The 27,237-nt window shown below is 44.5% G+C and overlaps 1 protein-coding gene across 2 annotated transcripts in view; it reads right to left on the reverse strand.

The window, feature by feature from the left end:
• Positions 1–751: 751 nt before the first annotated feature.
• The window catches only part of LOC147230042 (cyclin-Y-like), a 37,593-nt gene continuing 11,107 nt past the window's right edge, over positions 752–27,237 (reverse strand). The window contains exons 2-11 of one of the 2 annotated variants that reach the window (XM_086153151.1): positions 15,683–15,757; positions 13,173–13,190; positions 12,884–12,918; positions 8,486–8,580; positions 8,366–8,401; positions 7,287–7,344; positions 7,065–7,184; positions 5,487–5,653; positions 3,979–4,141; positions 754–2,599 (exon numbers count right to left, since the gene is read on the reverse strand). In XM_086153151.1, the coding sequence (XP_086009277.1) occupies positions 2,483–2,599; positions 3,979–4,141; positions 5,487–5,653; positions 7,065–7,184; positions 7,287–7,344; positions 8,366–8,401; positions 8,486–8,580; positions 12,884–12,918; positions 13,173–13,190; positions 15,683–15,757 (884 nt within the window). In that variant the 3' untranslated portion in view covers positions 754–2,482. Of the gene's footprint in view, positions 2,600–3,978; positions 4,142–5,486; positions 5,654–7,064; positions 7,185–7,286; positions 7,345–8,365; positions 8,402–8,485; positions 8,581–12,883; positions 12,919–13,172; positions 13,191–15,682; positions 15,758–27,237 lie in introns of both variants that reach the window. The other variant, XM_086153152.1, reaches the window with a different exon arrangement.

Below are 27,237 nucleotides of genomic sequence, written 5' to 3' on the forward strand. Positions count from 1 at the left end.
GTCGCGTCAAATCCACGTTGGAGTCAAGCGGTGAACGTGCACGTCGAATATTTTACATCATGGATCGGTGTGTGTGATATGCAAATATCTGTGAGTGATTGAAACCTCCGATCATCTCCACCTTCAAAGGATCAGTGTTCTCACGGCGTTAGTTGGTCCTCGTCTCGTCTTAAACGAATGTCGGTCACATCAGTGGGTTTTTTCCGACCATAAACCGGCCGCCGCAAATGAAAACAAATCCACTTCCTGCCAAAAACTCAAATCGCAATTGTGGTTTGGGTTCCACTTGTGAGATCTGATAAGACTGAAAGGAAGGGAAACTTTTAAGCTTTGCATTTTAATCAGTCAAACAGGTGAAACACGACGGAAACTAGTAAAGAAGAAGTTTTAGATGTGATCCGGAGACGCAACGCGTCCATGAAAGGGTGACGGGGTTTGAGTCTGACTCCCATTAACACCAGATATGTTACTTATTCAAAATGTGTGTTTTGGTGCAGAATTAACTCTTAAGTTGCTGCACTGCTGTTGAAAAATGAAAAAAATCTTGTTATTTTAGCTTCGGAAAACGATATCTATTGTTTCCCGGCCATAAACATGATCAGTGTTTGAGGTCGGCTCACTTTCTGACGGGTCCGGCTTTGCCGCCGCCACCCGAAGGAGGCTGATGCTTAAAAGTGACTTTAAGTCATTTATTTCTAATTCCAAGGCATTTTTGGAGCAATTTTACTGCTATTATTATGATTTCTCAGGGATCTTTTTTATTTATTGTTTTTTTTTTTTTTTTCCCAATCATTGCTGGCCGATTTGATGGCAATTCATTATTTTCAGCGACTTCTTTCGCCTAATTGTATGGAAATATACGAAAGCATGGTGAAAAAGAGCTAAAGATGATGTTATTCCGCAGTTTGTACCTTTTTGAAATTCTTCTTAATGTTAATTGGGCCACTCCGCCCCCTTGTGTACCCCGGTGGTTTTAAACCGCCTGCCGTTTGTCTGCAGAAGATTTCCATTTCACCGGCCGCTTGTCGTCTTGCGACCTCCGTAGTAATAACGCACCGATCACACGCAATTCCGTGTTGTATTTATTCTGGCCCTTTAATAAAGCGATGGTTTTTGCTCTTCATAATGCAAGTCAAATCACAAGAACTCAAAACTCTGAAGCAGACTACCTGAGTATCAAGAGGTACACTAGAAATACTGTAAACCTGTAGAAATTACCAGCAGAGAAAAAATTGTTTGTTGTCTTTTTTTTGTTTGTTTCAATTTTAGTTCATCTAAGAGCTGTCATTGAAAATAAGCGACCGGTAGAAACTCCTGTGCTACATGACTGTTTTTCCCGAGGCCTCGTCCACAAGTAAATGGGCGTATTTTTTTGGATCCCTCCTCCTCTATAGAAAAAAAAGGTTATCTCGTCCGCACAGACCGCTTTCTAGAAAATCTCTCCATCGACTCCAATGATCCAGAAAATGAAAGTTTCATAAAAAGGAAGCGGTAAGAATGTGCCTACCGGGCCACTTCAGGGACAGAGAGGGACAAGAAAGTGTCCACACTCTCTCCACTTTTGCTTTCAAACTGGGGGTGCGGAGATGTGGGAGAGGATATCGGCGCCACCCCGAAGATCATCACGTGATCCGGCTGTTTTTGGGGAACCCCTGCATCTGCCTGCTCTGCCTGGGAGCCCCGCGCCTCCACAGCGCCCGCCGATGGGCTTGATGCGCCCACCTTGTGCTGCTACCTACTAGTTCTGGCCCTCCGAGTGACTGCGGTTTTGAAAAATCTCACTCATCATCTGTGAATATTTCCTCGCCCTGGTCTCCGTACCGTCGCCGTGGTTTCACACCAAACCAGAGGGCCTCATGTGACGCCTCTGGAACAGAAGATGGCATAAGAGCAAGTGTATCTTGATGTGTAAACCTGTAAAAAATCTAGAAAGCAAAAGAGGTAGCGCATCGTCTGACATCCCAAACCTTGAATGTTTTTGGTGAGCGCAGTGGGATTTCGCGCGCGGACGGGAACGACCGATCGTTTTCCAAAAAAAGTATAGGTATGTCTACTGTTGTTGGAGTGGGCGAAGCTTCCTTGGTGCTCCAGAATGAGGCAGCTGCAGCTTTCTGAGTTTTTGTGGAATAAATAATGGTGTCGACGTTGAAGGGCCGTCAGGAAGGCAGGTTATGGGAGAAACGAGACGTCGAGCGGAGATTTTTCGGTAAGTTCAGGAAACCGCGTCCCGTCGAGGCAAAGCTTCCTCGTCGGTCCGGAGTCGCTTTTCTTTTTCTGTTTGTTTTTCCTTCTCGGAGGCCCGGGGTCACCCGAGGGACCCCTCGGTCGCGGCCTCCGGCCCGGCCAGTTTCGGCCCGGAGGTCGTCGTCGGGTCGCGCCCTCCCCGCCGCAGCCTTCCGACCCGGCAGAAGACGGCTTTCCCGCGGTGCTTTTCTTTTTCCTGTTAGCTTCCCGGCAGCCGGCGTCAGTCTTCAGGAAGCGGTTAGGAGAGGATGGCGGGCGCCCATCGAATCCCGCACAGATTGTCCACGCTGGCCGAGCGCTTCCGGACGGCCCGCCGAGCCTCCTTGAATTTGTCGTCACAGAGCCTGGAAATAGCCTAGAGATATGGCAGAAAAATTGATTTAAAAAAATGGCATTTGAGAGGCATCACACTCATTTTTCTCTGAACTGCAACGGCTGACATCCGGGAAATGAGTTCCTGTTTTTTTCTGTTTTTTTTTCCTCGTAAATTAAAGCTTGGTACTTCTTCTTATGCATCAAATTGTATATAACTGTGATATCGCACCATTCGTTTTTGTTTAAAAACATAAATAAAAATAAATAGAATATTCAAAGAAATTGAAACGATGACTCTTCTATGACTCTTTGTTTTAGGTTTAAAAATCTATTTTAAAAAGGTCAACATTTTCTTCAAATTAGAAAGAGTAGCAAGTAAAATAATTGTCTAGAAATGATATGAAAATCTGCAAAAAGTATCATAAATTGCGAATTGCCACAGAAATTCTTTGTTTTGTTTTTTTAATTAAATCGTGCCAATGTTTGAGATAAACTTCGAATCGTGCTTCTTCTGTTCTGGTTGTTTGTTTTTTAACGGCGCAGCAGGCCGGCTCTCTCTCCGTCACCTGTTTTTCACACATCTTTTAATCTTTATCATTTTTATCTTGAGCAAAGCTCTCGTCCGGAGCGGCCGGGCAGAACTTCTGGAAATTTGGGAAGCCGTGCGAAGCGTCTGACGAATAGATCAGGACACTCGAGACTCTGTCTTCTGGAGCGGGTCTCTTGCGGGGTTGGCGGTGTCGGGTTGAACACCGCGCTAATCATACCTGCTTCTTTAGACCGGTCGGTTCGGTACGAACTGTCGGTTTGAATCTCGTCTCAAATGAACGGCGAAAACCTAAAGAGTAACTTCTTCTTATCACATTCGTTGTATAGCTTGTGTTGTATTGACGTCGGCCACGAGAGGCCAAACACCTTCGGAGTGCAAAGTGAACCGTCCTGCTGTCCCCGGGCGAGGCGCGGTTCACCCGGACCGGTGCCGGGCAAACACATCCGCAGACCCACAACCATTCGCACATCTGGGCAATTCAGGCTCTCCAATGAACCGACTGCTTGTCTTTGGACTTTGTGGAGAAAGCGTAGAATGCGTAGAAAGCGTAGAAAGCATAGAGCCCGTAGGGGCGGCGAGCGGACGCCAAGGGGAGAGCGCCGACACTCCACCTCTCAGAATCGAACCGCTATTAATCAGAAAGTCTTTCAAAAGCTAGAAGGCGTCGTCCAGGAACCAAAAGCCTGTTTGGATCCCGAAGCTTCTCGAAGCCTCCCGAAGAGTCCGCGAGCAAGACGCCTCCCTTCTCTGTGTAAAGCCGAACGTGACCAAATCAAATAAAGGGGTTTCTTTCTCCTTTCTTTGGTACAGAAATTGGATCCCACGTGCCGTTATTTACACAAGGTGACAGGAGGCGGGGCGAGTCTGACCTCCAGTTTCTGGGCCTTGTCCCTCCCCAGCAGCTCCAGGGGGAAGCTGAGGTTGTTGGACTCGGACAGCGAGCGCAGGTCGAAGTAGTATTTGGCGTACACGCTGGAGGGCACGTTGATGTTGAACTGCAGCAGCTCCAGAAACTGTCGCTCCAGTTCGTTCCTGGGAAAGAGAGGGGACGCGTTGATGGAATCGCACGGCTCTATTTATATCGAAATTACATCCAAAGCAGTTTATCTCTAAAAGCCCTGGTACGGACAGAACACCAATAGGATGCTTTTTCAGATTTTGCGACGAAAATAATTCCCGACTAAATAACACTGAAAATGAGACGAAAATGAAATAATCTGCCTTTCGTTTGGTCTTAAGTCGGGCCTCGGACGGAAGCATTAGCAATGACAACGGGAGAGATAAGGCAGCGATAACGGCTGCAGCTTTGGTTTACTCCACACCGGATGCACGCACACACGGCAAAAAGGATACCTCTTTTCTTTTATTTCATTTGCTATTTAAAATGAGAGAATCTTTTTTTCTTTAAATGACAGAATGTCATGTCTGCATATTTAAGAGCAGAGACTAAATAAACGTGGATGAACATAGGTCGCCCGTATTCACTGATATTGTTACTCATAGATCATTTTATTGAGTATCTGATTGTTGTCGCAGCAACAAAACGCTATTTGTTCGCCGCCTGTCAGGCCTCACCGTGGACGGCAGAGTAAGAACTTCACTGTGCAGAGAAACACCTTTCCAGACTCAACATATTGAATAATAGATCTTCCTTTTTCTTTTACGGCACTGCTTTGTAATTAAAAAAGACAATAGGGTAGACTTAATCATAATAATAATGACATAATAATAATAATAATTCAATGTTCAGGATTTCTGTTTCTCTCTCTCACCATGTCATGTATATGTATATGTCATACAGGATAAATATCTAATATGTAGATAACCACATGAATTGACATTTTTACTTATTGATGATCTTCATTTGGAGGGTATTTATAACATATATAGATTCTCTATCGATGTGTCAAACCAGAACCGGGAAAAGAGGGTCAGGCCGGCTTCTGATTCACAAAAAGCTGGTCAATTGGAAAGTGAGAGGACATTTTCAGTCTTTTTCAGTCTGGAAATGAGGCTGGAAATATCGGAGCGTGCACGCCGTACACGTGACCTGGAGGTCCAGCACGTCAGGCGACAACCACGCAAACAAACTAGAACGCTGCATCGGAGAAAGCGCTGCGAGATGGACGACGGTTAATCCAAAACAAAATACTTCTTATACGGAGACTCGTGTTTCTGGGCGGGACGAAAATCTGGTCAAAATATTTATTGTCAGAGCCGGAGGTACGGCGAAGAGTCCGACCTCACATCCGCCGTCCCTCGTTTCATAACGATACCAGTATTTCTAATAAACGAAGCAATCTTTCGGTTCATTTGTTGCTGTTTAGCTCGGCGTGATGAGATGCTGAAAGCAAATACGCTTATATTTTGGATTTACATGTCTTCCACGGTGATGTCTTTGAGAATCTGGCAGTAGTCCACGTTCCAGACGGCCTGGTCGTCCCAGACCTTGGAGGCCAGCAGGATGGCGCCCAGCACGATCCTCTTCCAGTTCCCGGGGCAGATGTCGATCTCGGCGTACGTCAGCAGCCTCTCCAGGTAGACCTGCGTCCACACCCGCCACGCCCACGCCCACTCCGCTCGTCAATACACAACGCACTCGGGTCACAAAGAAAGGCCGCGGTGGAGTATTTGAAATAAAATAACATTTTCAAAATCAGGGGATTTGTATGATTAAAACCCAGGCTAGCCAAAAAACTTAAAAAGCAAACATTTTAATTTGGGTTTTGTTTGTTGGCCTTGAAAATCGTCGGTGAATAAGGGCCGCAAAGGAAATAACAATTGTCCCATAATTGCCGTCAGAGAGACAGCGGACGAAATAATGTGGTAAAAAAATTAATAGTAATTGAAAAAAACAGTAGTAATAGTAAAAAAGGTAAACTTACAAATGCCGCAAAAAAATGTGTACATTATATAATAAATATGTTTCTCCAAACCAATCAAAAAGTAACAATGATTGTTTAAACAAGTTGATTAATGTTCAACTTTTAAGAATTAAAACATAAACGCCAGGCTAATTTGATTTTATTCGTTTTTTTGGGTAAAAAAAAAAAAAAAATTCTCCATCGTTTGAAATGCGCTCAAAAGAATTGCTACCAACAAGTGAATTTAACAATGTTGGTTCACAGTCTTTTTATTATTTTCACTGAAACGGTAACTGGGAAGTCAAGTTTATGCTTATACACAGTAAATCTATTTCAGTGTTTCCCGACCACTGGGCCGTGAGAGATCATCAGCTGGGCCGTGGAAGAATGCCCACTTTCACCTGATTGGTCTGAAAATTATTTATCCAACGCAAATAATGCATCTTCCTATGTCTATGTGGGCAGCGTGTCCATTCCATGGCAACGGGTGGTGAATGAACCTGTGCATCTGTGTGTCAGAGGGATTAGTGACTCTTTGCGTGATACTTTTTTAAAATAAAAAGTACTTGTATCTGCGTCAACAAACAGGCAGCGTTGTTGAAAACTACCAAGACGAGTGAGAAAGCAGTGAAAGCTGCTATTAAGTTGCTGAACTCGTCTCTACATCCAAACAGCAGAACATTAATACGACCTGCCGGCAAAATCATTGGAGGAGAAAAGCTGGGCTCTGGCGTTGATAAAGAAATAGCCAGTTCTCTCCAGTGATACCATTTCCAGACATATTGATGACATGTCTTCAGACATTGAAATAAATGTTCTGGAAAAGTTTGCACATCAGTGGGAAATTTGCATTGCAACTTGATTAATCTACAGATATTAGATATATTAGATGTCACACGAAGTAAATTGAGACTACGGTTTCATTCTAATCCGTTAAAAAATGTTTTTGACATATTATTCGTGGTGTGCCGTGTGATTTTTCCAATGTAAAATATGTGCGGCGGCTCTAAAAGGGTTGGGAAACACTGATCTATTAGATATTTGAGAATCGTGTCGGTTCGATGGCGCGGTGGCGGAGAAAGGCCTCTCACCAGAGTGACGATGGCGCACTCGGACGTCAGCTGAGCGGCGCTGAACAGCGTCCGGACAAAGCGGTAGATCTGCTTCTGCTCGGGGTCCTGCTTGTCGTAATCCTGCGGTACTTCCGACTTCTGCGGCGGCGGCGGCGGCGGAGGAAGAGACGCAACTGAGTCGACGGGCATCGCGACAAGTATCGTGGACCGCTGGAGTTTGGCATCGATCGGGCATCTTACCGACAGAGGGTGCAGCTTCTCGTCAAAGATGTCGAGCAGCATCCCTCCATCCGAGTCCCTGCAACCACAACCTGGTTACAAAATACATCCAGAAAATACTTTCGAACCGTGTTTTCCTGTTCTTAATGTCGCCTGTTCAAACGGACAGATGCAGAGAAAAACAAAGTCTGTCCGATCATCTAAAGTGAAAAGATTATAAAAGCACTGATTGATTTCTAAATTACAATTCATTCCTCCAGAGCATTTCCTTTTTGTGTATATATATATATATATGTATATATGTTTTTTTTTTCTTTTTTAATTAACAAGACGAGAATGCCCTGATTGGAATGACAAAGATTTAAACTTTACAAAAACTGCTAATAAATGCTCCAAAAAAAAAAGAAATTCAAGACAGAAACGGAAAGGTATTGTTTGTCGTAAAAAAATGATTTGAAATAAGTTAATGATAGACTGTATCCAATAAAAAATGAAGATTTAGTTAAAACTAAAATTTGATTCATGAACATGAAAAAGAAAGTAAAATGCACAGGGAAACGCCATTTAATGGATCGCAATCGCTGGGAAATTGGAAATTTAAATGCATTTAGTTTTGATTAAAATTAGCTACTTAATTGCATTTAGTTTTGTTTAAAAAAAGCAAGAATTCCCTTCCAAAGGCAGCAGATAAGTATGCAATTGTTTCAACTTTTCTAAGCCTGGATATTGGAAATCAATAGAAGTCCTATTTATTCATAATAGAACTTGAATAGCGAGGTTCCTCGCGTTGAAGACCCTTTATTTCAGCTAAATGTGATTTAATCACGGTAAGCGCCTTGATATCACCCGACGTCAAACAGCTTCGGTGAAATATTCACATGTCCTGGGAACCTGGGGAAACACCCAGAATCATGCAGGACCAGCAGCTGCAGCCTATTTTCAGCCTCATTCTTTTCGGCGGCGGCTGACGAACCGTGAACCGGCTCAAACGTGTTCTGTGAGCCCAACGGGCACAGAAGGCGAGCCGGGTGGTTGCCGGCGTCACCTTCACGGAGGGATGGAAGGAAAAGCAGGTCGATCTTGTACTTCTCAGTCCTCACCTGTTTTTTATATGATAGTAAATGGCCAGCGCCACACTGTGAAGAGAAAACAAGCTCATGTCAGTGCCAGACAAGCGCTCTTTTCCAGGAAGATTACTTGTTTTTTCTGATTTCATTTACCATTTGATGGTGTATTTCAGGTTGGGCTGACTGACTGTGTTCTCATCCAGAAAGATGGTGGAGCAAGAGCTGTACTTGCGCCCCGTCGTTCCATGCTGGCGCCAGACGTGGCGCCGAGATGAACCAGCAGAAGGACACATGGGGGGGAAAAGGATTGATTTTGAGGGAACTTGTTTGGTTTGAGCCACACAAAAGACGTTCAGAGACCAGTGAGGTGTCGTGAGGTCGGTGCTGAGGTCGGTGCTGAGGTTCCTGGTGAGGCACCGTAGTCTGCGGCCAGGAAGCACAAGCGCCCCCTACCTTGAGGCAGGACAACTTGGTGCCTCACTTCGTGGCTCTCGGCAGACGTTTTATGATCATCAGCACAAGAAACTCGTAACACGTGTGTTGACAAAAAAAAAACACTGTACATTGGAAATGTAGTTCATCTGGCAAAAGTGTTTCACCATTTGAACAGCGACATGCAGAGACAGCGATGCGGTGTTGGTGCAGAGCACGCAGCAGTCGGCCATCATCGAGGCTCAACAGGCCGCTGCCTCACCGCACGTCACTTCTCACTATCTGAACGGTAAACATGAAAATCCAGCCATTATGAATAAAAACCACCTCAAACTGGTGAAGTTCAATGAAAAATATCTTAATAGTGCAAATCACTGATAATTGTAACCGTTTCATTCTGGTTTTTTTTCATTTGACATTTTTTTCTTTCCAAGATCGGCACGTGAGGCACGACCTCTCCTGCCTCCAATGACCAAACCTCACTGTCTGAGACGCACAAATGTGACTCGTGACCAAATCCGCTCTCAGCCGTAACCAAGATGACTTATTATTACTTTAAAAATATATATTTTAGGTTTCACTGACAAGAGGAAACCTGCAGAGAATTCATTTTCTTCAAGGTTTTCAGAGATGGCGTCTATAAGGCGTTGGTGGTGCCCGATCCGGCTTTTTATCACCAAGACTAAAAAGTGAGAGTGTAAGCCAGGGGTGTCAAACTCAAGGCCCGTGAGCTCACAAAGTTAGAAGACACCACGTTTTAGGGTGAAGTGAACAAAAGATTCAAGATTCAAAGCGTTGATCGTCACATGTACGGCGTAGAAACCACTTTCCCTGTACAGTGAAATTCCTACTTTTCTGTCCGCGGTACATTGGGACGTGTGCCGGTAGAAGAGTAGCCGGCTACATTAACAGTGGTTAATGTCATGATTTTACCCGTCCAGCAGCCCCCGAGTGGCCCCTGAGCTGAAATGAGCATGACACGTGATCACCTCGACAATGGAAACATGTTACATCCTATGCAGTTTGGCTTCCGATCAAACCAGTCCACTGACACAGCATGCTGGTATTTCCTCCAGGTGATCAAATCCAGTCTTGACAAAGGAGGGGTGGTCGGGGCTGTCTTTCTGGATCTTCGCAAGGCCTTTGAAACTTTAAACCACTCTATGCTTTTGACCAAAATGCACAATTTTCACTTATCAGCAAATACTATGAATTGGTTTCAATCATACCTAGCGAACCGTTACCAATGCGTCAAAATAAAAAATAAAACCTCACCGTTTACAGCCTGTACAACAGGCGTGCCCCAAGGGTCCATTCTAGGGCCATTACTTTTCACTCTATACATTAATGACCTGCCCTCTATCTGCAGCGATGTTGGAAATCTTAATGTATGCTGATGATACGGTCCTTTTTCACACGGTTCTGATGCTCATTCTGTTGCTGCCAAACTATCCATCACAATGGCAAATGCACCAGAGTGGCTCAACAACTCTTGCCTTGCATTGAACACTGAGAAAACACTCACAATGTATTTCTCAAACAAAAAAAACTCAGAATGTCTTCCCAAACATTCACGTGAATAACCATGTGATCAAAAACGCTGAAGAGGTCAAATATTTCGATGTCATATTGGACCCTTCCCTTAGTTTTAAAAATCATTTTAAAATGACCTGCAATGCCTTGAAGTTTAACATTTCGAACTTTCGACACATCAGGAACGCGCTACCACTAGAAGCTGCAAAGTCCTACCTTGATGCCACCATCATATCCCACATTCTATATTGCATATCATCCTGGTCTCAGGTTCACCTAACAACCCTAAAATCTCTGAGATCTTTACATAATCAAGCCCTGAAAATTCTTGATAAAAAGCCAAGGCACTATCATCATTGCCATATCTTGGGAAAATATAGATTATTAAGTTTTGACAACTTGATCAGGTACTCTGATATCCGTCTGGTCCACAAAATCTTCCATAACGCCGCCCCACCTCCTCTTAAGATCCTCTTAGGACCTTCATCAAGCCTCGCTCCGACTCACAAGTCCAGTGCTGAGGTCGGTGTCTAGAGGAGACTGCAATGTTCCTAAAAGAAAGTCTGCCTTTTCTCAATCTGCCTTTTCCTGTAAAGCCATAAAAGAACGGAATGGGCTTCCAGACAATCTTAGGAACTTGACTGATTTTCACACCTTTACACGGCCCGTTAAAAATTGGATTCTGGAGCTTCAAACATGCTCACGCTAACAATGCCAGAAGGGTATTTTACCATCAGATGTTTCCCTTCTGGGTCACATCTGATGGGCCCCAGGTGACCAAAGTAACAATATCACTTTCAACTTGCAAAATACATATTTTATTGCCTGTTTATATATTGTATAGTTATTTTATTGCCTATCTGTATATTTTATATATATTGTCTATTTTATACAGTTTTATATTTATATTGTCCAGGACTACAGATGGAAATTAGCTATGAGCTATAATCTGGTACATCTCTGCCTCTGTGCTTCATGTATTTGTACACTGTCCTAATAAACTTCCAAACAAACAAACAAACCCCCCTGGTGTGGGCTGGGAACCACCAGCAGCGACCCTTGCAGCTCTGCAGTATCTCTACCAGTGGTGCTGCTGGGCGAGAAAGATTCTGTCCAACCACAACTTGTGATTCTCTGATGTCATTCCATCTTCCCTTGTTCCCAGGTTCTTCCCAGGTTACGCTGGATTTAGACGGGTTCTTCCTCGTGATGTGTGTGCAATATTGGAGCGAGAAGGCCACAAATCACGGGCTCAAATCAATTTCCATTTCCATTCCTGTTTTGTTAACTCCAGCGAGGACGGAGTCATTTAACCATATGACACTGAATGCAGTACGCATTATTTTTGTCATAATGATTGCAAATCCTCTGTTTTCAAACTCAAAGTCGCTCAGTTGTTTTGAAAACCGTGAAGCGGAAACGGCATCGACAGACTGACCATCAGTTACCTCGAGACCCTCAGTGATACTTTATACTTCTATCATTTTTTTCTTTAAAACTGCACCTCAGCACTGCTGGCACTTTAAAACCGCACCTGAACCACAACTACCACAGCATCGCTCCTCATTGTTTACGGTGACAAATTATCTAAAATTATTTATTCAAATGAATTATTCATTTTTGTAATTTTGCCCCGTGGGTCTCAGAGTGACGCTCTATTGACTTTGACTTGACGATGCCGTTTATCCCGTCTTCGTGGTCGCTGGGGTCGCTGGGGTCGCCGGGGTCACCGGGGTCGCCGGGGCCGCCGGGCGAGAGGCGGGGTTCACCCCGGATCCGTCATGAGAGACGCACAACCATTCGCTCGTCCGGCCAAGTTAGGGGTCTCCAATGAACCCGCTGCATGTTTTTAGAACCCGTAGGAAACCTACATGGACACGGGGAGAACATGCAAACTCCAGGCTCTGGGAGTTGAACCAGAGACCTCGGTGCCGGGAGGCAGAAGCCAAACTAAAACATCCATTCATTCCCCCGTTTCGAATCGCACCTGAAAACCCATCGGTTTCAAGCGTCCCGTTCCATGTCACGAAAACTATATTGATTATTCATTTATCGTCACTTGTACTGTATTTCTTTTTATGATTTCTTTTAAATGTGATTTTTGATGTATATGTCCGTATGATGTCCTTGCAGGTCCAGTTCAGCCCCTTTATTTAAATGTATTATTATTATTATTATTATTATTATGTTTGTTGTCATTTCTCGATGAGTTGATGTAAAATGTCATTTGATTTGTTTTTCAGACCAGAAGGACTCCTCGGTCAGGCAGGGTTCGCCGGATCATGGCCGGGAACCGAACCACTGCGCCACCTTGCACCCGCCATAAGTAGGAAATAAATAAGACAGGAAAAAACCAAAATAACATGGTCATCATTGGTGAATTTTACAACAACAATATGTAACAATACAATGAAAGTGGCTGGGATATAAACGGCGCCTCACGCGTTGAGGAAGAGCAGCGGCTTGTTTTTACACTTTTCAAAACCCCATCAGGGCAAGACGGCCAGGACTTAAAGCAATGATTTGTGATGATGCAGCAAATTATATGCAGGTGAGAAACATGGAGGAAAGAAAAGTCAGACTTACATTATTGATGAAGAGGCTCTTCCGTTTTTCTCGAGCTAAAAAAAAAGAAGATGAATCATCTCACGCGTTCATTTTTTCAGTCTCCCGTGCAAAAAGCATCGCAAAGCCAAACATCAAACTCCAGAGTGCAGCGGTAGCCAGCGAGCGGCGTTTTCACGAGGAAAGAGAAGACACCTGCACGACACACTCCAGAGGTCACCACCGAGGGAAAGCGTTTGAAAGGAAGCGGCGAGGAAGCCGGGCGAAGCTGCGTCAGTAGAACACTAGAGGGAAACAGAGTCACACTCACCAGTCCTGCTCGGCATCTCTGAAAGAGGAGGAACCAGGCGTCGCTTTACTGCATGACTACAACTCATCTCAACATTGCCACATCTTTCTTCTGGGCACTTCTGCTACTTTGCACTGAGAAAAGCATCACGTCGCTGTTGCACCGTAAACCGTTCTGGTCCGACCCGCTGACCTTCGCGCGGAACTGTCAACGCAATAAAAACATCCTCTGCCGCTGCTTTTTCATGCCGTCAAGTATCAGTCTGCATCTGCGTGCACGTTATACTTCATATCTCATAGCCTAATGTTTACTGTTTGTTATTATTTGATTATAATAATATTGTTAATATATGTCGCCGTTGAACGAGGAAAAAACATCTTCTGGGTTCCTCTGTACGTCCCATGCATGCGCAGAAATTGATAATAAAGCTGACTTGAATCTTGAACGTTGTATTTGGGGAGACGTTAAATAAACGTTCTGGCTCATCCGGGTCAGGATGAGTCGGATGAGCCAGCGTTCCAGTTCTTCAGCGTCGGAGTTAAATAAATGCGATGTCTGCAGACGCGTCGGGGCGTCCGGCGCCCCCTCCTGGTAAACTCTGCGCCCCGACAAAGCGCTAACATCATCCTGATAAACGGAGCGCACGTTCGCACACGATCGTCACGCTGCAACAATAAACATCCGGTGAAAGGGCTGGGCAGTGTGGAAATATCAATAGCTTCAATTTGATTTGCTTTTTTTGGCCCCCAAAAACCCGTGGAGTCGTCCTCAAGGCTCCGGTTTGGTTGCAGTGAAAAGACAATTTCATTTGATTATCGATGCACTTTTGATGAACTGTCCTCAATGAAATTTTTACATTTTCAGGAAAATAAAAAAAAATCGTGCCTTGTTTTTTTTGTTGCTTCTTACCAAAACCTGTATTTTTTTTATCATATTTATTAAAATTTATAGATATATTTTTTGTTTTTCCTCATAAAATATATTTCAAACTGACATTTATTTACTCTTGTTTTTATTTCGACTGGGATGAATCACCGACAGCGACGACACCTGCCTCTCCATCCCAAACCCTCAAACCGCTCATAACATTTAAGACTTTCTTCCAAAACTGAATACAAAATAAAAGATCATCCCCCTCCCTGGCACCAACACACAAAGTTCCACTTCATTTTTGGCTTAAAAACTTTTTCTTAAATTACAAAATGAATATTCAACCAAAAAAAAATCCTCCTTCCTGTAATCTATTGTTTTCGGCTCCAGGCACTAATCCTGAAAGTTTGTTTTCATTTTCAACAGTTCGAATACTCAAAGTGGAAATGAGATCGATTCAATCTTATGCGTCGTGTTTTAACTCATAGCTTTCTTTAACTATCCATCATATGAGGGGATACGATTGTTAAAGAGGAATTGGAAAAAACAACTGTAATGCTGGCTTTATCCCGAGAAGCCGAAGGAAATAGGGCAGGTCATGAGCATATGATTTTTTATTTGTCTCCAAGGCGACATTTTGCAGATGTTGAACAAACATTATCGTCGCTGGCAAACATCTCGGCCCGTTATGGACCATCTGCGCTCAACGACTGCCCGACGTATGAGATATCTACATATTTATGACTCCAATTTAGGAGGGAAAACACATTCATCACATGCATTTTTCATCTTCTCCAACGAGACAAAGGCAGTTTTGTTGTTGCTGTTTGTGCCCGAGGCTTCCCAGAAAAAGCCACGACCCCGTGTTGTTGCCTCTTACAAACGTGTTAACGTTTCCTCAAGTACATGTATGACGGCCCCCCCTCCCCCCGATGGCTGGCCTCGGGGCAGACGCATATATTACACACATCGTCTCTCCACAAAGAGAAAATCCAAGAGCTTTTATTTCTATTTTCTTCCCCGAGCCCCGTTATCTGGGTTGCACCGAAGGACCCGGGTCAGTGTGACGCACGTTGATCATCACGCGGCAGAACAGTTGTGAGATTTAAATGCTGGCCGATACAGAAAAGCATTTATATCATCATGTTGAAAAGTCCACGGGAATAAATGAACTCACTATTCGGCGTGTCCACATCATAATAAGTGGAGCGTAATTCCACTTTGGCATGAATGGCCGTGAAAACCCTCCAAATGCTGAACAAAAAGGCAGCAGCATCTTAGCGTTAAAATCGTTTTTATATTTTCAATAATTCACCCACTGATTTGTCTCCAATATTCTGAGAACATTTGTGCAATTCCAAAAAACGTCAAATATTTTTTTGAAAAAAAATCATTTTGTATTCATTTGTTTTTTTTCTATACTACTTTACGTTCATTTCTCACTGAATCATATGGTTGAGGTGTTTTTTTAGAAGGAAATTAGTATTTTAGAAGGAATGTTCTGTTCAATTTTTCAATGTTTTTAAACATTTTTTTGAAAAACTAACTAAAACTCAAGTCAGTTTCGTCTCAGACATGTTTTTAAGACGAACCTTAACAATATCCCACTTATTAAAGAATGTTGCGTAAACCCCGTCCCTTTTCCAAAACAAGCATCTTACCGTCAGTCTGGGACTTGCTGAGGAAGATGGTGCTGGCCCGGGGATGGTCCGACGGATTGTACTCCATGTTCAACTCTGCCAAAACACACCAAAAAATACGGTTGCCGTTCATGTGATGTCAAAAGGAAGAAAACGATGGAAGCCAGTGATTTTACACGCAGTGCCAGAGAAGTTATTTCATAGTTAGAATTCCATTTACTAGATACTTGCAACCCAAGAAACACAGATGTATGAGTTAACCAAAGATCAGCCATCGGTAGACGTGAGGTGGTGCCAGAAAACAAGGACTTCGACTCAGAGCCACGATATCCCATCTTAGCCCCGGGTTTTTCCCTCTCCTTCTTTTATACCAGGTTCAGTGTTCTTAGAGAGGAGTCAGGCCTCCAGATTCTCCTCAAAGATTAAGACGGACTCAGATTTGACCTGGTAACTCGGGGGAACGACAAAGAGGAACATTCAGACTGTCTAGTGATTTAAAGCCCCGTTGCGGTGGAAGTGCCAGCGGTGCAGCGAGCCGAGCGGCCGGGAGACAAAGTCATGAATAAGAGAGTTCAGAGGGTTCAGAGGGTTCAGGTGGGCCGGCCCTTTAGAATTCACCCGTTTTTAAGGCAACACTCAACATTCAAATTTAATGCCGGCAGAACCTGCAACCGAGGGAAGGCGACACCGGTTGTAGATCACACATCCTCTCATATTCTAAACCGAGACATTTGCATGTGTTACCAGTAGACCAGGGGCGTCAAACTCTTTCCAGCGAGCGGACGCCACATCAGCATCACGGCGGCCCTCAAAGGGCCAAACATGGAACCGTAACAGTATGAATGTGAATAAATGTATTGTCAAATAAATGCAGCTACTTCTTAATGTTCAATAACTGAATTTAGGACTCATTCAACTCCAACCTGTTCCGTGTGCATTCCTATCCTTCTGGAAACAGCCTTCCATCTGCAGCAACCGTTCCCTCATTTGATCATTTTCTCAATTCCACTTGTTGGAAATGTCACGGATGTGGATACGCTGCGATCTAATGGCGGGACGTCGTCACTTGGCGGGTAACGTGATCGGCACGAGTTGCGGGAAATTTAGTCGATGGTCGACGCACGCGTCTGACTTATTTCTTTTAAGCCAATCAGACCTTTTAAGACGCTCTTGTGGGTCACACGACATGAGGCGGCGGGCCGCATTTGGCCCGCGGGCCTTGAGTTTGAAACATGAGCGGTAGCCGGTGGTGGGTCACAATGTATGACATGATCAGGGCCGCCATCAGGAGCTGCGAGGATCTCAGTTCCCTCAGTGAACATGGTTCCATGTTTGCCTTAACTCAAGCAGGATATCCATCTGTTTGTGAAGGGAGGCCAAGCCTGACCATAAGGCGCAATATCAATGAACAGGTCTATTTTCACACGAAAGGCGCACACCATTCTGAGGCGCGTGATAAAACATACGGTATGTCAGTTTAGTCGAACTTTATGCAACTCATTCACAATAATTCAGAATATTGTTCAGTTGTAACAAATACAGAAAGATTCACTCACATTTCAAACTATTCGTCTTCCACAAATCCAGGACATTCCTCATCTTCAGTGTCTGAGTTCAATAGTTGTGCTGAGGACCTTGGGTTGGAATTCGCTTCATAAGCATCTTCACAGGTGCCCTTTTTTGGGCCTCATCCACACAAATGTACAGTAATACTGTGTTGAAGAACAGTACGGACCACTGTTACAAAAAGTACCAGAGGTCAGCGTACTACGTACTGTTTTTGGATTGGTTTATGGTTGCCAGCAATAGCAGACACCTGAAGTTAGTGTGAGGTTGGAACATATTAGTGATCTCACGTCGACTGACGTTGCAACCCATATTCAACCCAGGACCGACTTTAATACGACCTCACGGTGTCAGCAGGAGCTCCAGCTCTCACTGGAGAATGTCCAGAACGAGGAGACCACGGTGCTCAACATGAACGGGTGGAATGCCCACTCGGGGTTGGGGAAGAGGTCCTGCTCTGAACTGACTCTGTACTGCTCTGTTGTGAAGAAGAGGGAACTGAGTCAGAAAGCGAAGCTCTAAATTTACCGGTCGACCTGCGTTCCCACCCTAACCTCTGGTCACCAGCTGTCAGTGACCGAGAGAACGAGGCTGCGGATACAAGTGGCCGAAATGAGTTTCGAAATGAGCTCCTCCACATAGAGGAGCCCGATGAGGTGGCTCGGGCATCTGGTCAGGATGCCTCCTGGAAGCTTCCCTGGGGAGGTGTTCCCCATCTGGGAGGGTGGAGGGAGACCCAGGACATGCTGGGGAGACCACGTCTCTATGCTGGTCTGGGAACACCTTGGGAGCTGGACCGTATGGCTGGGGAGAAGGAGGTCCAGGACTCCCTGCTCCGGCTGCTGAGCCTGCAGCCCAACTCTGGATGAACGATAGAAGATGGATGGATGGATGGATGGATGGATGGATGGATGGATGGATGGATGGATGGATGGATGGATGGATGGACAGGAATGGTCTGACAATGAATCAAGCGGTGCGGCTTCTTCACTTCCCAAAATTGCACTAAAACATTTTGACAGATTTTTGAGCAAGTGTACCGCACCAAATTTGTTCGAGGTCAGTGAGCACAACAAGGATTCATCTCTGTGGGGTTTCTTAGTCATCCAGCTCATCGTGAATTCTTGGCGAAATCTTCTTGTCTTGGCAAATGGACTTGAGTTTCTTCACTCCGAGAGGCTTCTCCGGTTCTAGTGACCCGTGGGGAGTTTCCGAAGAGAACTGCCAGGGCTTTGGGCGGGTCAAGGTTACGGTGGCTTGTTGTGTAGATGGAAGAGTTGATGTGCAGAAACTAGGTGTACGGGAGGGTCGCTATGCAAGCGGGGGTGTTGTTCATTGGAACAAAAAAGCAACTTAGTGGTTTTACCTGGATTGGAATGTGAAAAGGTAAAGCTAAAACAGAGGAGTGAAACCTGCTGCATCACATCTACTGAGGCTCATGTGGACGTTACCGGGGGCTGCTGTCACATGCACTCAGGATTATGATGACATCTACATTGAAGAGACCAAACCACCTCTGCACAAACAGATGACCCGACACAGGAGCCACCAGGACAGGACTTCATGGTCCGCCTCCGCCTGAAGGACCAATTCTTTCCTCTGAAGACAGCAATGTCCGCATTCTGGCCAAAGAAGACAATTGGTTCCAGAGAGGAGTCAAAGAAGCCATCTTTATCAAAACAGAAAAAACATCTCTGAACAGAGGAGGAGGCTTGCGACACAACCTTTCACAAACGTATAACGCCGTACTGGGATCAAGAGCAGGACGAACTTTCCCACATCTGCACCGTCCAAACAACCAGGAAAGATCCACCACCAAAACCGTCCAGGTAATCCCAGATAGCTGCTCTTTTGTTCCGACGAACAACACCCATCAGCACACCAACCCCCCCCATCACCTAGTTTCTGCACATCAACTCACATTTACACAACAAGCCACCATAACCTACAGCCGCCCAAAACCCCGGCAGTCATTTTGGGAAACTCTCACGGGTCAATAGAAGTGAAGAAGCCTCTTGGATGGGGGCCGTAATGTCTTCAAGTGAAGAAACTCAAGTCTAGTTGCCAAGACAACAAGATTTTCCACAAGTACGCGACAAGAATTCATCCATAAGGGGCACGGACGATTTTTGAGAACATTTAAGGATTTTAAGTGCGCCTTATAGTGCAAAAAACACGGTAGTTGATCATGATCTCGAGCTTAAGAGTTCAAAGTTGCCGTCCTTCTGTCCGAGCAGGGATATCGGCAAGGGAGGAGATCCGCGCTGAGGCTGCGAGGCCTGCTAGCCGCTGACCAGAGGCAGCGGCGTATGATCAGAAGAGACGGGGGTCGAGCGCAAGACCCGAGAGGCGGCCCGGTGGATAAGCCATGTGGTTTAGACACCTCCTGCCCCCGCAATACTCCGCCTGAGAGGTAAGATGAGAACGAGCCCAGGGCAAATCCTAAGAAGTGGAGCTCAGGGAGCGTGGAGAGGAGGCTGTGGCGTGAAGCACGTCAACGGCAGCTGACGGATCTAAAAGCACGAGAGCTAAGGACTGACCAGCAGCTACAGCTGAATAGTCCTGTCTCGCTGGAGTGATCCCGCTCAGAGCAAGAGTAGACCGGCCGTCCACGGTGGTCTCAGAGACACTGTCCAGCTTGATACCGCTAGAGTCCGGCAGCATTCAAACTGAGCCGGGTCAAACATTCGGAACAAACCTGATGGGATCTGGTCCGGACAGTTGGAAGCAGGCCCGAACAATTGTTAAAATGTGCGAGTTCCACGGGTGCCGACAGAGCTTCCCAAGCTAACCGGGCTCTAATAGTGAGTCACGATAAAATCCGACCTTCTCCACGGCTCTGCTTTCCATGAACCACTTGGTCATTCACTGAATAGAGATGAGGAATATTGGTAAATAACTGGATGTGTATAATAAACTACTAGCCTGGATGGGCTCAGTGCACTGCTGAGAGCCCTTTTACCCGACCACACCAAGCAGCCTGAATGGGCCTGGAGTCCAGGGTTGGTCTGGACGCCCCCCTCTTGGCCACAGAAAGAAGGAGGCCAGTCAGATCCAGCGGCCGCAGACCGACCAGGTCAGGGTCGAGTAACTGGTAACCAGTGGTGAAACCCGGTGGCAGAAGAGCTGAACCTTGTTCTGAGTGAGCAGAGGAGGAGGATCATCCTAAACCATGGAACTGGACATTTAGAGGGAGTCTGCACGCTTTTTTACATGTTCTTTTTCGTATCAGAATGGTGTTGGACTGAGAGAGTTAAAGAGCAGCCTGCCAGAAACCAGGCCGAAAGGGAAGTCCGCCATAATAACGATGAGGAAGGGTGATACTTTCCGACATCGTACACACTCATCAGTGTTTCAACCCAAAAACAGTGTTTACAAATAATGAACAATACACAGGAACACAGGTTGAGCTTATTATTGTTATCTAGGCTTATTATTATTATTATTATTATTATTATTATTATTATAGAATAACAGCTGGCTGACAATACCAGCATTCCAAACTATAAACCTGTGCCATAGAGTTCAAAACAAAAGCTCAACTCCAACACTGATTCAATAAACAACTCAAGGTTCACAGTTGAACACAACCTGAAATAAAAAGGAGCTGAGATTCTCAGATTGTTTACAATGTATGTGTAAAACCTGTGTTTAATTTCCATGAATCTGTCAGATCATTTGCAAGTAATACATTTATTTTATTAAATCTAAACATTTATTTTAAATGTTGTCTTCCGATTATTATTATTATTATGAATGATACACAGGGAATAGAAGCATTTAAGATAATAGTACTAATAATTAGTACCATTCTTAAAATCATTATTTTTTCTAATTTGTAAGTACTTTAGTTTTCATTTTCAAAGGTGGTAAATTAATTTTAAAGTACTTCTATTTTGCCATTTTAGTGGCGAGTCAGAACACAGTTTTTCTTGCTTTTCCACAATAATATCTTCTGACAAAGTGAAAAGTATTTTATAACACTGCCATGGAGAAGCTGTTTGCAGAGGATGACCAATAATCAATAAATATCCATCATCCCTAAAAGCTGGACAAGCTGTGTTGCCAATACATGTCGGTATCCGTGTTCTACTTTGGCGGAATAGCTGGATGGACGGATCACATGGCTTTTCTGTAAAAACCTGAGTTTTCCTGGGAGAGCACCCCAAACGTCCTGCCGGCACACTGCTAGGATGCACACTGGTACTCCAGCGGAACAGTCAGATTCTTCAAAAGTGTTTTTGGTGGAGTCAGCGTTTAAAAATGCGCGGCATGCAGGCTGCCCTGCCAAACATGCCACTCCTCCGGCTGCAGACCGGAGGGCGAAGCGAGCGCCGCCGTTCCAGACGCTCTTTGACCGACGCCTTCGGGGGGAAATTACACGGAGAAACCTGGCAAATCTCAACGCCGCCCCTTTGCAATTTGAGATTTGTACCCGATAGGGCCGCTAACGTGGAAACAAAGGATTATCATGACAGCCAGAAGGCTCGTCAGTACAGATACACAACACAAAAACACTGAGTGTGTGTCAAACATCAGGACAACGGTTTTCATCATTTTAGGTGAATGGCAGGGAAATCAACCCGGATTCACCTTTTCCCCGCCGTTCGCCTCAGATAAGCAAGAAATCGTCTCAAAAATATTGATATCAGGAGTTGCAAATAAAATCTTTCCACATTGTGATTTTTTAACCTGAACGATGCGACAAAGTCTGGAAGTCAAAATCCTCCGGTTGTGAGTTTCAATACAGTTAAACTCCAGTTTAACACACAATACAAGGTATGCAGGTAAATACGTACATCAATTATTTGAGTGAAAAAGGAACGATGAAAAGTTCAAATCCATGATATTTCTTGTAAATAACAAAATGAAATTAAAATAAAACACATCATTTCTGTTGATGTGTTTTTTCCTCCCATGCAAGAGGCTGGTTTCCCTGAACAACACCGGGCCAGGATCGTCCCGCCGGGCCAGGATCGTCCCGCCACTGAGACGCCGATGGAAAAGCAACGGATCAGAGGATGGATGTTCGTTATCACACAAACCCTGAGGTAAATACATATAAATACACTTTGCTAAGAGGCTCTGAAGTCCTGAGCTTTTTCTTAGCGACGTCCAAGTCCAGCTGTGAAGAAATGAAAATGCACTATTCTGGCACGATGCCTGCCGATACCTCCTTTAACTTTCTATTCTCAGAAACACCTACAGGAGCTGTAATTAAAGGTGGCTGAAGGCGGCAGACACCAGGCTGGAAGGAATAATCATGGATTACAGAAAACTGGGGGTTTTGCAAAACCTAATGCAACACTAATCACCGGTATTGCTGCCGCCATCCGGTCCTTTTAAAACGCAGATTAGAGTTTAAGCAGCGGCTGAACGTGTGAACCCAATGCCTGGGATTTACTGTTTTATATTTGGGTTTAAAGAAAGATCTCTATCTCTATGAGCATCTACCGGGTGTTTTTCAGCAAAAAACCCATTCAAAAGGCATGAAGTGCTTTTTTTTTCCCCCCCAGAATGAAAACCAAAGCAGCAGTGCGAGTGATCGCTGCCGCGCCTGCGCCGTGCACGTGAACTGACAAAGGACGTGCGTGAACGTGCGCTCCAAACCATCCCAGCGGGGAGGAATCGTTCCTGGCGGCTGCCAGCGAGGCATCCAGTGCACGTCAGATGTGTCAAACAGGTCTTCCAGGCTGCCGCTGACACACAGCTGACCGAGCGCTTCCAGGCGCCTCACCAGAAGGGACTTGGAGGCCACAACAGGACTCTTTTTAGGAAGCTTCCACTCAATCTGTGCCGCAAGACAGTGTTTCACAGAAGGAAACTTCATGCAGAAAGTCATACGACATGTAACACGAATACCTAGCAAATTATCATTTGCTGGTTATTTACTGAAGGACATTTATACGCCACTATCAATGTATTTTCACTGCTCTGGACAACACTTGCCTTTTTGGAACTGCAATTTCTATTTCTAAAAAAGCATTTAACCCTTGAGCATTTTTAGACGGCCTTCAAATCACTTTGCCTTTTGTTCCTCACTCATTTTTAAGGCATTAAAATGTACAAAATGTACAAAGGTGATTGAGTACAACAATTATGACGACCTCATTGTCAAAATATGGGCCAGAAGGTATCAAGAAAGCAGCTACAAATATAATTAAAAGTAGATAATAGCAATTATAATAATTTGTTGACGTGTGCGCCACAAGAAAACGTGTTTCCCCTTCGAATGAAATGCATTTTTTTCTGTCAAGATAGTATGAATTTATGAGTAAATAAATCCATAGCAGGACTCAATAGAAGCCGTTTTTAAGAGGCAGAATGTGAAACATGAGAGTCAAACATGAACGATGCAGAAATGCAAACGGCGCAGGCAGTTTGTGCATTAAGGGGGCGAGCGATCTACGCTTCTAGACACGGTCCTTTGAATTTCCTGAAGGACGCTTATTCTCTAATATCAATGTATTTTCACTGCTCTCGACCCCACTTACCTTTTGAAACTGCAATTTTTAGATCTGTTAAATCAGTTTGGGTTTTGTTCTTCACACATTTTTAAGGCATTAAAAAATGTTCAGAGGTGATTGAATACACCACTATTTTGCCTTTCAACAGCCATATCAATCCACCCACCCATCCACCCATCCACCCATCCATCCATCCATCCATCCATCCATCCATCCATCCATCCAGCCATCCATCCACCCATCCACCCATCCATCCATCCATCCATCCACCCATCCACCCATCCACCCATCCATCCATCCATCCATCCACCCATCCATCCATCCATCCACCCATCCATCCATCCATCCATCCATCCATCCATCCATCCATCCATATCATACCATATTGTATCAAAATATTGGCCAGAACCTATCAATCAACTACAAATATAAATACAAATATATAATAAATACAACAACAACAACACTGCTACTCCCATTAATAATAATAACAACAACAACAACAACAACAACAACAACAATAATGATGATGATTCTTTGCAAGAAAGTATCTGAAAAAGTTTCCTGGACTTTTTTTCAGGAATTTATTTAAAAAAAAAAATCCTTAAATGATTCCCTGAGAAAGAGCGGAAAGACGGTTCGTATTTTAAATGCGTAACACAGTTATTTAGAGGATATTGGGAGAAGTTATTTTCCCATTCGCTCGCTCCCATATTACAAATGATCTGCTGCTGAAAATAAACGCCACCATTATCAGCCCCGGGAACTTTCAGAGTTTGTGCTGTGTGATTGTCCAGGATGAAGAAAGCGTTTTATGGACGAGATCTGTCGGGCCTGGTGTCCACGCGCACCCGCTGAAACTCTCCTCTCCGAGCCACATCTGGTGTCAAGTGTTTCATTTGTTATGTGACGCCTTCGGTAAAGTTGGACAAAGACTCGCGGCCCGTTTCTCCCGGGCGAAACAAGAGAAGCTCGTCCGCCGGCCGGCATTACATAATGAATTAACAACAGGCTGAGCGCGCCATGACGTCCACGCATCCTGCTCATGATCTATCCATGTCACCATGTATCTTGAACCGAAACGTAGGGACGTCGTCCGCGGCGGCGGCATAACGGTCGCCATCTACGGCTTATCTTCTTTGAGACATTCCTGCGCCGCCTCGGCCAACCGAGCCGCGCCCGGATCTGCATGTCCTGACCCGGGTTTTCTGAGGATGAGCTCTAAAGTTTCAAAAAGGATTGAGGATCCGAAGCGTTGGTTGACGTGCGCATGGAAAGAAAAGGTGTTTCCCCTTTACGGTGGAATGCACATTCTGCTGTCCACGGTGAAGGTCACCAGAGTGTCAATCTATGAATGCATCAATACATCCGTAGCAGTGCTCAATAGAGGCCCTTTTTAAACGGCAGTATGTGACACATACTGGTACAATAGGAATATTAGCTATGCAGAAATGCAAGCCGTGCAGATGGTTTGCACACTGAAGTGGTGTGCAATATCAGCCGGAAGTGCAATAAGTGTGTAAACTGCACGTGTGCCAGTGAGAAAGGTGAAAATGGAAAATGTCAAACAGTCAAGTGCAGCTCGTCCGAGGTTATGAAAAGGTAGTCCGTGATTAAAAACCTCCACCGGTTGTTTTGGAGGCCTGATATTGAAAAGGGCTTTTTTCTGAAGTCGAAAATAGGTTTTGGTAAAGCTGCGGCAGAAACGAGAAAGAAAAAAAAAACTGCTTTTCATGTTGCTAATATTGTACTACAGGCTACTTTGTAGTATTCAATTAGAAAAAAATGAAAGAAAAATATTGATATGTTTTTTGAAATCAATATATCAATCTTGTTATACATAGCAGTGCAATATAAACCCAAATAAATACATCATTGAAATACCAAAATGAGGCAGACATCTTCACTCTGCTCTTTTGGAAAAGGTTTGTTCACTGCGCGAGGAGACGGAGACTTTTCTGCTGAATTCCTCTGAAAACCATGATGATCCGCTTTTTCTGCTCTGAGTTTAACCTATTTTCTGGAACAGGTGTGACACCGTGAGAAAGCGTTACACATTTTTCAGTGTATAATTACGTCTCTGGAGAACGTTATTAAAAGCTCAGCACGGCGACAAGTTTTGCAAAAAAGAACAATGCTGTTGATGACTCACATGGGGCCATAACATTGATCCCCAACATGCTAAATGACACATTTTGACTATTAGCCTCAAATTTGCAGTTATTTATGTTTTCCTTTCCGGCCTTTGCAGACAGCGATCATAATCAAGACCGTTTTTATTTCACCTTTCCCTCTCGGTGCCGTGGCGTTCAGGCTCGGACACCCGGGATTCTTTCCCCGTCGGCGCCAGCGAGGACGATGTGCAGCGACTGCTTGTGATCCCCTTGTTTTGGTTGCGGCTGCGTCGGCGTGAAGCCTGACTCACTCCTGGTGCTCTCCTGAATCACTCCTGGTGCTCTCCTGAATCACTCCTGGTGCTCTCCTGAATCACTCCTGGTGCTCCCCTGAATCACTCCTGGTGCTCTCCTGAATCACTCCTGGTGCTCTCCTGAATCACTCCTGGTGCTCTCCTGAATCACTCCTGGTGCTCTCCTGAATCACTCCTGCAGGCGGAGAGCAGCTTCTCCAGCCGGGATTCACAAGTCCTTCATCACGGCCAGTGAAACAGCTTCTGCCATCATCATTACTGTCAATATGATTACTATTAATCACTTTGAGAACAACAATGACAACCACACTAATGATTATCAGCAATTATTTATGATTGTTTTTCTTAGCATCACTATTATTATTTTTATTACTGCTGTTGTTATTGTTGTTGCAGAAATATATCAAGGTGTTTGCAAACAACTCTGTATGTTTGCTGTAAGTAGCCTTCCTATACTAGGTCCTATACTGGCTTTAACAATAAATAAGAATAACAATGGGAACAATAATAATAACAAAGCGTTTTCCATCCGAGTGCTTTCCGAACAAGAACCAGTGCATCCGATGCTACTGCGGCCGAATCTATGGACGGCAAAACGAACACTTTAATGCGTTTGACCTTTGAATGGTTTTGGATGGCGTTCAGTTTTGTGTTTGCGGTCAAGGATTCCTGACAGCATTTGACACTTTTCGCCACTTTTGGCCAAGTGTGAATATCTTAAACCAATGTTTATCGAGATGATGAAGCCTTTTCTTATTTCAGGTGATTTATCGCAGATTTGGAAGTGATTTCCTCCGCATTCCTCGTCGCAAATTTGCAAATGGCCGCAAACAAAGACCGTAAGAATGACCAAATTAGAGAACTGCATATCACAAAAAGGAAACAAGATGCATAACGTGCACGTGCACGGTCGGCCCTCGGGGACAAATAAAGTGTTTTCTGATTCTGTCTGTGATTCGCGTTTGCTAATCATTCCTAAAGTGAGTCATATTTCACAATCCGGTGAGCACAATAAAAACAATAAACGATTTGCAAGTGCTTTGGCTTTTTCTATCAAGTTGGGATTTAAGTGCAAATGTATTTTTATCATAGCTTCGAGTGTTTGCGCCTTTCAA

This window comes from Fistularia commersonii, chromosome 10 (genome assembly GCF_037954325.1).
Source record: "Fistularia commersonii isolate RoL2024-O1a breed Wild chromosome 10, RoL_Fcom_v1.0, whole genome shotgun sequence".
NCBI lineage: Eukaryota > Metazoa > Chordata > Actinopteri > Syngnathiformes > Fistulariidae > Fistularia > Fistularia commersonii.